We start from the raw sequence: 12,393 nt of genomic DNA on the forward strand, positions 1-12,393 counted from the left end.
ACACTATTTATTATTGTACCCTGTGAATAGCATCTCCCCATTCCCCAGGTCTCCTTCCCCAAGCTTCTGGCAATCCCTATTCTATGCTTCATTCACATAAGTTCAGCTTTTTTGTAGATTTCACATTAAGTGAGATTGTACAGTGTTTGTTTTTCTGTGCATGGCCTATTTCACTTAAAATAATGTCCTCCAGGTCTATCCATGTTGTTGCAAATGATAGAATTTCCTTCATTCTAAAGGCTGAATAGTATATAGGTCTATATAATCAATATTTTCATTATCTGTTCATCTGTCCATAGACACTTAGATTGATTCTATATGGTGGCTATTCTGAGTGACGCTGTAGTGCCTATGGGAGTACAGATATCTCTTCACCAGACTGGTTTCCTCTGGATACACACCATAAGTGGGATTGCTGGATCATCTAATAGTTGTATTTTTAATTTTTTGAGGAAACTTCATACTGTTCTCCATAATGGCTACAGTAATTTACGTGGCCACCAAGAGTTCTGCTAGGGTTCTACTTTTTCCACCTCCTTGCAAACACTTGCTACTTTCTGTCATTTCAATAATAGTAATTCCAACAGAAGTGAGGTAATAATAATCTGATTGTGGTTTTGATTTTCATTTCCCTGATGATTAATGAAGTTGAATATTTTTTTTCATGTACTTCTGGGCATTTGTATGTTATCTTTTGGGAAATATCTGTTCAAGTCCTTTGCTCAATTTTTAATTGGGTTGTGTTCTTGCTATTGAGTTGTTTGCTTTCCTTTCATGCTTTGGATATTAATACTTTATTAGATGTATAGTTTGCAAATACTTTCTCTCAGTGCAAAGGTTGTTTTTTCACCTTGTTTAAAAAGTTTTTTAATCACAAGTGAAGGATTTTCTTCTTTTTAATAGCTGAATAGTGTGTAATTACATTTTCTTTGTCATACATCAGTTGATGTACTCGTGGTTGCTTGATTCTGTATCTTGGATATTGTGAATGGTATTGCAAAGAACATGAGAACATAGATAGTTCTTTGTCCTACTGACTTCATTTCCTCTAGATATGTATACAGTGTCGGCGGATCATATGGTGATTCTATTTTTAGTGTCCTGAGGAACTTTCATACTATTTTCCCATAATAGTTGCATTAATTTAAAATCCCATTAATAGTGCGTAAGGGTTTCCTTTTTTTTTTTTCATCTTTACCATTATTATTTTTTGTCTTTTTGATAATAGCCATTCTATCTGGAGTGAAATGATATTTCTTTGTGTTTTTAAATTTTTTTCCCCTGAGGATTATTTACATTGAGCAGTTCCCCTCATATATCCGTTGGCATTTTTTCATATACCTTGTTTTTAATTTTTTTTCTGTCCTCTAATTGTTCTTTTTTTAAAATACTTTTTTAGTTGTTGATGGATATTTATTTATTTATTTATATGTGGTGCAGAGAATTGAATCCAGTGCCTCATACATGCTAGGCAAGTGTTCTACCACTAAGCTACAGCCCCAGCCCCTCATACCTTCTTTGAAGAATGTCTATTTAGGTCTGCTATGGTTTGGAGACCATCTGACTGTGTTCCACAGTGAGTTATGTGCTGGAAAGTTGATCTCCAGTGTAGCAGTGTTGAGGTGGTAGAAACTTTAAGAGGTGGGGCCTAGTGGAAGATAATTAGTTCATGGGGGCATCACCATCCTCAGGAAGGATTAATGCTTGTCTGGAAAAGTGGATTAGTTCCTGTAATAATGGAGTGTTATAAAGTGCAATTGGTTTCCTTGGCTTTTTCTTTTGCTTCCTGACTCATCATGCGATCTCTCCCTCTCCCATTGGCTCCTCTCATGAGGCCAACTTGCCATGTTATGATGTAGCCAGAAGGCCCTCACCAGAGCCAGGCAGATGCTGGCATCATGCTCTTAAATCTCCAAATCTGTAAACCAAATAAACCTATTTTCTGTATAATTTATCAGCCTTGGGTATTTTGTTATAGCAACATAAAAGAGATGAGGAAGGTCCTTTTGCCAATTTTTAAATGGTGTTGCAAAGAACATGAGAACATAGATAGTTTTTTGTCATTCTGACTTCATTTCCTCTAGATATGTACACAGGGGGTTGCCGGATCATATGGTGATTCTATTTTTAGTGTTTTAAGGAACTTTCATTCTATTTTCCCATAATAATTGCATTAATTTAAATTCCCACTAATAGTGTGTAAGGGTTTTCTTTTTTTTTGTGCATCCTTACCATTATTATTTTTTGTCTTTTTGGTAATAGCCATTCTATCTGGAGTGAAATGATATTTCTTTGTGTTTTTAAAATTTCCTCCCCCTGAGGATTATTTACATTGAGCAGTTCCCTCCATATACCTGTTGGCATTTTTTCATATACATTCTTTTTTATTTAAAAAATTGAGTTATTTGTTTTCTTGCTATCAAGTTGTTTGAAATCCTTATATATTTTGGATATTAACCCCTTACTAGATGTTGGTTTGAAAATAATTTCTCCCATCCTGCAGGTTGTCTTTTCACTCTGTTGATTGTGTCCTGTGCTAGGCAGAATGCTTTTGGTTTAAAATCCCATCTGTCTATTAGTGCTTTTGTTGCCTGTGCTTTTGGGAGCATATTTTAAAAAATCATGGCCCAGACTAATGTGGTGCTTTCCCCCATGTTTTCTTCTAGTAGTTCTATATCTTATGTTTAAATCTTTAATCCATTGAGTTGATTTTTTCATGTATGTCAGATAAGGTTCTAATTTCATTCTTTTGCATTGTTTGCCAAAACCAATTGATTGTAAATATGTGTATTAATTTCTAGGTTCTTTGTCGTTTTTGGATTCTCTAGTTGTGTTCAGTTACTTCCTGTGCTCTGAGATTAGATGTCTATGCTCCGGGATCTGGAGAGACCACTGGCTAGACTCTGCAGCAGATGGGGTTGCTGCCTGAGCTCTGTGATAATTTCTGATCAGGCAGAATAAAGATTGTCTTCCTGGACTGGGCAATTGGATTGTTTGGATTAATATAAATGGATTGATACACTATGGAAGTATTTGTAGTCAGGCAGGGACCCATGGTGTCTCTAGGATTAGGTGAAGTCTCTGGAATTGCTGTTCATCTGTATGAGATGGGCAGAGCCACAGTCTTGCTCCACAGATATATGTGGACTTGGGCTTGCCTCCTGGCCTAGGGTAGGCTTAAAGCAGAGAATGAGGTTTAGTAGAATAAATATTGCCCAGCCTGGGGTTGGCAAGGCCAGATGCTCCCTCTGCTGGTAATCACCAACCTGCAGTTACTTCCTAGTCTGGGGAAGACTTGATGAGAGCGCTCAGGCTGTGTGAGGAAGCTGGCCAGGGGTTGAAGTGTAGAAGACCTGTGGACTGTGTGTTTTGTAGTACAAGGCTGCTGGCTAGTTTTTCTAGTGTGGCCTCTCAGTTGGCCAGAAGGTAGAGATCTGCATACTGGCTGCTATGAGCCCACCCACATTCTTTGTTTCTGTTTCCCTTAGGATGAGCCTTCTATAGAAGGGTCCCAGAATGGTGGGAAATCTGAATACCTATCTTCAACACTTTTACCACTGTAGAAACTTTGGGCCTCTGGGAATTCTCTGTGTGGCTTGGGGTGGTCAAAGAGAACCATTCCTCTTATCTTTTCAGTTTTCAGTTGTGACTTTTCAGAGTTCTCTGGTTCAGTGGGGGTGTCTCAGCCTCATTCCTGAGTTCTGGAGTATTCATGACAGTATTCTTGCCTGTGAAGAGTTGCTGATTGGATTTCTGTGGTGGGAACGGTGAAGTTGAAGAACTCCTATTCCACCATGTTGTTGGTGTCACTGACCTTATTTTTTGTTGCATTGGAACTCAGTCTACTTTGACTCCAAGTGCTTCAGCATGTATATTATTAATTAAAATTAAACGTTTGTTCACAGTTATTTTAAAAATGAAACTTTCAGACAGGAAATGAACAAATCTTTATTCAGTGAATTTTGACAAACTCTTATCATGATACAAAATATTATTACTAACCCAAAAGAGAAAGTTCTATTTCTCTCTTTATGGAAAAGTTCTTTTTCTTTCTTCATGGAAAATTTAAAATTATAATTATTAACACATATTAATTGTACAAGTTTATGGGTTTCATTGTGATATTTCCATTCATGCATATATTGTTCTTTGATAACAATCACCCTCCCTTCTACCATCTATTAACAGAACCCCTCCCCTCTTTTCCCAGGAACAACCAAGGTTCTGATTATTTTCTAACATAGATTAGTTTTACCAATTTTATAACTTCATATGAATGGATTAATACACTATGGAATAATACACTACATAGGCCCAAGTATATTTTATAAGCTTGTTAGGTGCAGCCAGGGATGAGAACCATTGCCTTACTAACTTCTCACTGTATGGAGAAGCCTCTTTCCACAATTGTACAATATTTAAACATTTTTTTTCCTTCCTTCTTCCTTCTTTCTTTGTTTTTACTTTGTTATAGTACTGGAGATTGAACCCAGGACCTTGCACATGCTAGGCAGACATTCTGTCTCTGAGCTATACACCCAGCCCTTTTTTATTTTATTTTGAGATAGTGTCTTGCTAAGTTGCCCAGGGTGGCCTCAAACTTGTGATCCTCCTGCCTCAGCCTCCTGGGTAGCTGGGATCACAGGCCTGTGCCACTGAATCTGGCAATAATGCTTCTTTTCATTGGTGCCTGTTGTTTCTCTACATAAATAGGATTTGAAGGTTTTGGTTTTTAAAAATTTTTAGTATAAAAGATTTATATGCTTGTCATGCAAATATATAATTCTAAAATAAACAGTGAAAGCGCTAGTTCCCTCACTGTACTCTCCATAACACCCTTCCAAAGAAAACGAGGCTTAGAGGAGGGTACCTTATTTTTTTAATTGATTTTAAAAAATGACAGTGGAATGCATTACAATTCTTATTACATGTATACAGCACATTTTTTCATATCTATGGTTGTATATAAAGTATGTTGACACCAATTTGTGTCTTCATATATGTACTTTGGATGATAATGTCTATCACATTCCACCATCCTTGCTAATCCCCTGCCCTCTTCCTTTCCCTCCTACCCCTCTGCCCTATCTAGAATTCATCTATTCCTTCCATGTTCCCTCTCCCTACCCCACTGAGTCAGCCTCCTTATATCAGAGAAAGCATTCCACATTTGTTGAGAGGAGGGTACTTTAAATGCCTGTGCGCGCGCGCGCGCGCACACACACACACACACACACACACACTTTTGGATTAAGAGCAAAACCAAAAAGAGTTCTACTATTTTGTTATTCTTCTATTTAAATTTTTTACTTCTTTTTCCCTAGTGATTGAAATTGGAAATGGTCAGTGTTCAGACAAGCAAACATGCTGTGGATCTCCAAACTGCCTTGTTATACATCAGTTCAAAACAAAGCATCCTCCCAACAGAATAGTATATATAGTTCTCAAAAAAATGTGAGGTATAAACTATACACTAAACACACAAATCTTGAAGATGACTTTTTGTATATTAGTAAACCCAAGTAACCACCACCTAGATTAATATGTCAAAAATTTCTAGCATCTTATGTTTCCTCATCCTTCTTTGCAGCTGAAAAAAATCAGTTTTTTTTCTTTTGTGGTGCTGGGAATCAACCTCTGCCTTTGCACTTGGTAAGCCCATGCTTTATCAATGAGCTACATACACTCCCAGCCCTGACAAAAATCACTTAAAAAATGTGGTAAAATATGACATAATATTTACTATCGTAATCATTTTAAGTGCATAATTCACTGGCATTAAGTACATAATAAAATCATTAAAAAATTTAAAAAGTTTATTGTTTAGTTTTAAAAATATTATTCTTGTAAACAGATTGAAAAGTAAAAATAGGCTTATCACAAAAACCAGTTTCCATACACATTATGATTTCTGCTGTATTCCCCTCTGAAGACACCTATTTCAGTTCCTCCAATTATTTTCTTTAAAAATTTTTTTTTTAGTTGTAGATGGACACAATACCCTTACTTTAATTTATTTTATGTGGTGCTGAGGATCAAACCCAGTGCCTCACACTTGCCAGGTGTGCACTCTACACTGAGCTACAACCCCAGCCCCTTTCCAATTATTTTCTATATGTCTAAATAACATAATTTTTCCTACTTCTTTTTAAACACGTTTAAATTAATAGACTCAAAATATTTGCACATATTTATGAGGTATGGTACAATAATTTGATACATGTATACAATGTGTAATAATCAAATCAGAGCAATTAGCATTTCTGTACACAATGTGTAATAATCAAATCAGAGCAATTAGCATTTCTGTATACAATGTGTAATAATCAAATCAGAGCAATTAGCATTTCTGTCTCCTCCAACTTGATCAATTCTATGTGTCGGGAACCTTCAGACTCTTCTTGTTATTTTGAAGTTTATCATAAATTATTGTAGACTATAATTACTCCACTATGCTATAGAATACCAAAACTAATTCCTTCTATCTAACTGTATTTTGGTAGCCACTACCTAACCTCTGTCTCTTTCCCTTTCCCCATTCTTTCTCAGTTTCTAGTGACCACTATTCCACTCTTTTCTATGCAATCATTTTTTTTTTTTTAGCTTCGTCAAATGAATGAGAGCATGAAGTATTTGTCTTTCTGGGCCTGGATTGTTTTACTTAACACAGGATCCTCCTTGTTTGATCCACATTGCCACAAACAATAGGATTTCATTCTTTTTATGGATGACTAATATTCCATTGCACATTAAAAATGAACAAATGAGCTTAAAGAGATATTTTTCAAAATAAGACCTACAAATGATTGATATATGAAAAGTATTAAATATCACTAATCATAAGGGAAATGCAAATTAAAACCATAATGAGATAGCATTAACCCCCAGTTAGAATGGCTACTATAAAAAAATAAAAACAAATACTGGTGAGGATGTCAATAAAAGGCAACTCTCATCTACTGTTTATGGGAATGTAAATTAGTATATTCACTCTGGAAAATGGTATAGAGTTTCCTCAAAAAGTTAGACATAGAATTACCATATAATCCATTGATCTCACTACTGTATATATATCCAAAGGAAATGAAATCATTTTACTGACAAGATACCTGCATTCTCACATTAATTGCAATACTATTTACAATAGCTAAGATATGGAGTCATCTGTGCATGAATGCATAAAGAACAGTTTCCTAGCTGGGCGTGGTGGCACACTCCTGTATCCCAGTAGCTCAGGAGGCTGAGGCAGGAGTATTTCGAGTTCAAAGCCAGCCTCAGTGATTTAGTAAGACACTAAGCAACTTAGTGAGACCCTGTCTCTGAATAAAATACAAAATAGGGGCTGGGGATGGATGTTGCTCAGTGGTCGAGTGTCCCTGAGATCAATTATCATACCCCCACTCCAAAAATGTTTCCTATTTCTTGATTTTTGTTTTAACATAGGTTTCCTAGTATGAAAAGTGAAGATTGTGTTCTCTTTTGGTTTCCCTCTTGCCACACCTGAACACATTCTCTACCCTCTTCCCTCCTTGCAATTATATGATAATTTTGATTAGATTAATATTCAGTGTTTGCATTATTCTGACCATGTAAGTGAGATTCAAAGGGGCGCAAAATATACTTTTGCTTCTTTCCTATAAAACTTCTTGTTTTCTCTAGAAAGCCCAGGTAATTAATGGGAATTTTGGGTATCATCTTGAGGTTGTGGTTTAAAGGTAAATAATTCCTTGATAAGTTTGAATTGCCCTAATTCCCTGAAAATTTGTGGGGGATGAGAGTTAAGTACAGCCTGGAGAATCTCTACTTGTACCTTCCTCCTCCCTTTCTCATCTATTTTTTTACCCGCAGCGGATTACAGGCTCCCAGCTTTCCCCCCAGCTCCAGTATTTTGGTCAGTCACTGAGTGGCGGTCAGGACCTCACAATGGATGGATTGGCGGACCTGGCTGTAGGGGCCCAGGGACACATACTGCTGCTCAGGTGAGAATTTGGTGCACTCCACTCTTGAAGAAGTTTCCTTGCTGTATGAAGTTTTCTGATGGTCCTTTGGTGTCCCTGTAGATCCCAGCCAGTGCTAAGAGTTGTGGTGACCATGGAGTTCACACCCAAGGAAGTGGCCAGGGATGTATTTGAGTGTCATGAACAGGTGGTGACAAGCAAGGCTGCTGGGGAGGTCAGAGTCTGCCTCCTTGTCCGCAAGAGCACACGGGATCGGCTAAACGACGGTGAGGCTTGGTGGGTAGGTCTCAAAAGATTAAATGACTAGGGGCATAGATAGGTGGCTCATTTCAGTCTGCCCAGCCTCTAGTAATCCAGAGGAAAGTTATGATGGGCTCTGATAGACTTTTCCAAGCCGGGTGAGAAGCCCAGCAAAACTCACCAGAGAATCGAACATGTATAACCCCCTTACACTCTTCATTCTCCAGAGAATTAAGGGCCCCATTCCTGTGAACAGATTAGGTTCATTTTTCTTAAACTGTGAGAGAACTCATTTGATGAAATAGAATTGATGTAGCAACTCATTGGTGACCTGAAATCTCCCCTTGTCATTATTCTCAAAGAATAGAATTGTGCCTCTGGTCGGGGAAGAGTAATGACAGTACTTGAAAGAAGTGAGAGGAGGAGAAAAAAAAATCATCTTTCTAGCAGCAGTCTTACTGGCTTGAGGAGATAATAAACAGAGATTGGGGCAGTCAACATGGATTGAAATTGAAAGAAAAGTTTTGGAGAATAAGGAGTTATGTAAAAGGCACCCCAAAATCTACACAGAAATTTCTCTTAAGTCATTGGCTGACTCATAAGCCACAAGTGTCCAGGACAATACTCCAGGCAATCTAGTAGAAAATAGCAGCTGAAAACCTAAAGAGCTGAGCAGAGAATTAAATACCTTCCCAGTGCTGAGGAGTCAGATTTAAGAGGGGCCTTGGTAAATACCTTGGTCTTTCCATTAAGACAATGAACAGTAACCAAGGGAAATAATAGGTAATAGAAATAGACTCATGGGTGATTTAGAAATCAGAGTGATCAGACAGAAACAAAAAATAAAATCCCCCTACAAGTAATATATTCAAGAGAAAAAGGAAAGGATGGGAAACTTCAGGAAAGACCTGGAATTCATAAGATAGAATCAAACTGAAATTTTGACACTGAACTATTCAATGACTGAAATTAAGAATTCAAAAGATTTAATAGCAGCTTAAAAGCAGAACACAGAATTATTGAACTAGAGATAAGTTAATTCAAAGTATTCAGATTAACACACAAAGAGAAAAGGATGATAAATACAGACAAAATTGTAAGAGACGTATAGGATATGGTGAAAAATCTAACAATGTAATTAGAGACAGAGGGAAGGAGAGAGGGAGGGAGGAAGGAACGGAGAGAGAGAGAAAAAGAGTGTGGGGGATAATCAGAAGAAGCAATAAACTAACAGTGTTAAGAATCTTGAAAGATTAAGATTCTTTAAAAATAATCAAAGCAGGATAAATATAAAGGAAGCCATACCAAAGTACATTATAGTCATATTGCTGATTACAAAAGACAAAGAGAACAAAAAATCTTGAATGAAGCCAGAAAAATACAATCAATTTTCTAATATATAATAGAATAGCTACCTTTTTTTGAGCAATTACTTTATGGTCACAATTTTATTTCATTTTTTACCATTGGAAAGGTATGATTATTATCCTGACTTTGAAAATAAGGAACTGAGACTCAAAAGAGGTCAGATAACATGGACCAAGTCACACAGCTGGGGAGCAGAGGAGCTGGGCCTCAGACTCTTCTCTGCCTGATCTATAGCCCAGGCTCCTCACCACTATGCTGCTCTGTTCCTTCAGGAGAAATCCAGAGCATTATCACTTATGACCTGGCTCTGGACCCTGGCCGCCCACGCTCCCGTGCCATTTTTGTTGAGACAAAGAACAGCACACGCAGACAGACACAGACCTTTGGCCTGAGGCAGAAATGTGAGACCCTGAAGCTATCATTACCGGTGAGCAGGAGAGTGGCCAGATCCCTGGGCTGAGAATGGGTGGTCTTGGGAAGCTGAGGAGGGCAGATTCCCAAATCCCCACTATCTCTCAGGTTTGTGTGGAGGACTCAGTGAGCCCCATTGCCCTGCGCCTCAACTACACTCTGGTGGGGATGCCCTCATCCTCTTTTGGAAACCTTCGGCCAGTTCTGGCTGTGGATGCTCAGAGACTGTTCACAGCCTTGGTGAGTCCTTGAGTTGGGGCTCTACAGGGTCATGGAAAACATCAGTATTTCATTTCATTTTATTTCTGACTAATATTTCTGTTATATGGGTGGATCACATTTTATTTATTCATTCATCACTTGATGGACATTGGTGGTGTTTCTTCTCTCCTATTCTTATCACTGTGTCTCCTTCCTCTACCTCCAGGTCACCTTTAATGTCACATTTATTGTGGGGTCTTATGTTGAAACTTATTTTACATAATTTTATTTCAACATTTTGTTTAATTGTTTCACTTCATTATTTTCTTTCCTTTCATTTTATTCTCTTCTATTTTTTTTTTTTTTACAGTTTCCCTTTGAGAAGAATTGTGGCGATGACAACATTTGCCAGGATGACCTAAGCCTCACATTCAGTTTCATGAAGTGAGTTTCTTTTCCTCATTGCCTTCTTTGAACCTGTGAATGATGTAGAACCCTGTTCTTCTCCTGGCTCCTAAGGGAGCCTTCGGAGAACAGCTAGCTCTATTGGAGCTCTATTGGAGCTCTGTGTGCTGCAAGGTCCCTAGTGGCTACTCTGTCTGAAATGTCTCTAAGTGCTGCACTCCCTTTCCACTCAAACAGCCTTCCCACAGGGAAGCCCTCAAGAACCTCCTGGCATGTTTTGTTGTCCCTACAGCCTGGACACCTTGGTGGTGGGTGATCCCCAGGACTTCATTGTGACTTTGACTGTGAGAAATGAGGGTGAGGATTCCTATGGGACTCAGGTCACCTTCTACCACCCATCTGGCTTGTTCTTTCGGAAGGTGTCAGCAGCCCAGGTAGCCAGGTCCTTCTTAGGCCCAATCTGACCTTTGCTTTCCCCATCTTCATGGCTGCTGGTTATTAATACCCCTTTCTGCCTCCTTTGCCTTCCAGAACCAGCACTCACAGCGATACTGGCGTCTGTCCTGTGACTCTGGTTCTTCCACTGAAGGGCCTGTGGCTTTGAAGAGCACCAGCTGCATCATAAACCACCCCATTTTCCCAGGCAACTCAGAGGTCTGAGCTACCAGCTCTTCCTCTCCTTTTATCCATTGTCTTCATCTGGAATTCTCCTCCTCCTCCTCTTCTTCCTCCTTCTCTTCCTTATCCCCTCTCCTTTTTCCTCCTCCTTCTTCTCATCTTAAAAATTGAAGATTCTTTTTTTGCAAAACAGCTTTTGTTTTGCTATTGGCGATTAAACTCAGGGGCACTCAATGACTGAGCCACATCCCCAGCCCTTTTTTGGAATTTTATTTAGAGACAGGGTCTCACTGAATTGCTTAGTGCTGTGCTGTTGCTGAGGCTGGCTTTGAACTCGCCATCCCCCTACCTCATCCTCCTGAACTGCTGGGAATTGCAGGCATGTGCCATTGCGCCTGGCATCAAACGGCTTTGCTGAGATATAATTCACATACTATAAACTCATCCATTTAATGTAGACAGTACAGTGGCTTTCAGTATACGCAGAGTTGTGCATCCATTGTCATGATCAGATTTAGAGACCTTGTTATCAGCTTTCCACCCGCTGATTTACTTATCTCTATAGATTTGCTTATCCTGGATATTTCATCGAAATGGAAACATACAGCATGTGATTCTTTGGAATCAATTTATTTGAATTAACATTGTATGTTCAAGAATCATTCACCTATCAGTACTTCATTTCCTTTTATTGCTGAATAGTATTTCCATTGTATGGGTGGATCACATTTTGTTTATTCATTCAACAGTTGATAGATATTTGTGTTGTTTCTTCTCTCCCATTCTTATCACTGTGTCTCCTTTCTCTACTTCCAGGTCACCTTTAATGTCACATTTAATGTGGAGCCTGATGCTTTCCTTGGAAACCAGCTACTCCTCAAGGCTAATGTGACTAGGTGCGCTGTCCCTGCCTCTCCTACGTACCCTCTCCTTTGAGGCCCCAGCCCCTTGTCCATAGTGAACCTTTCCCCTTTCCTGATTCTCCATTTAGATCATTTGTTCATTCAACAAATACTTACTGAGCACTCACAGTTGTGTTGAAGGCTTGTGGGACAGTGGCAGATAGGACAACTGTGGTTCCTGTCCTCACAGAGGTTATAGACACAGAGGTTATGTGGCACAGATAGACAAGAAAACTGGCAATCATAATACAGTATGAAATGAATGACTAGATGGGGGATGTCCAGTGTTC

The 12,393-nt window shown here is 38.6% G+C and overlaps 1 protein-coding gene across 3 annotated transcripts in view; it reads left to right on the forward strand.

Moving 5' to 3' along the window:
* Positions 1–12,393, forward strand: part of Itgam (integrin subunit alpha M) — a 46,377-nt gene that overhangs the window by 29,395 nt on the left and 4,589 nt on the right. For all 3 annotated transcript variants that reach the window (XM_046454636.2, XM_046454637.2, XM_046454638.2), the window contains 8 exons: positions 7,849–7,979; positions 8,061–8,224; positions 9,839–9,993; positions 10,086–10,217; positions 10,549–10,622; positions 10,876–11,017; positions 11,115–11,237; positions 12,018–12,097. In XM_046454636.2, the coding sequence (XP_046310592.1) occupies positions 7,849–7,979; positions 8,061–8,224; positions 9,839–9,993; positions 10,086–10,217; positions 10,549–10,622; positions 10,876–11,017; positions 11,115–11,237; positions 12,018–12,097 (1,001 nt within the window). The remainder of the gene's footprint in view (positions 1–7,848; positions 7,980–8,060; positions 8,225–9,838; positions 9,994–10,085; positions 10,218–10,548; positions 10,623–10,875; positions 11,018–11,114; positions 11,238–12,017; positions 12,098–12,393) is intronic.

This window comes from Marmota monax, unplaced genomic scaffold, assembly GCF_021218885.2.
Source record: "Marmota monax isolate L192 unplaced genomic scaffold, Marmota_monax_Labrador192_F-V1.1 WCK01_AAM20220418_F8-fsc00086, whole genome shotgun sequence".
NCBI lineage: Eukaryota > Metazoa > Chordata > Mammalia > Rodentia > Sciuridae > Marmota > Marmota monax.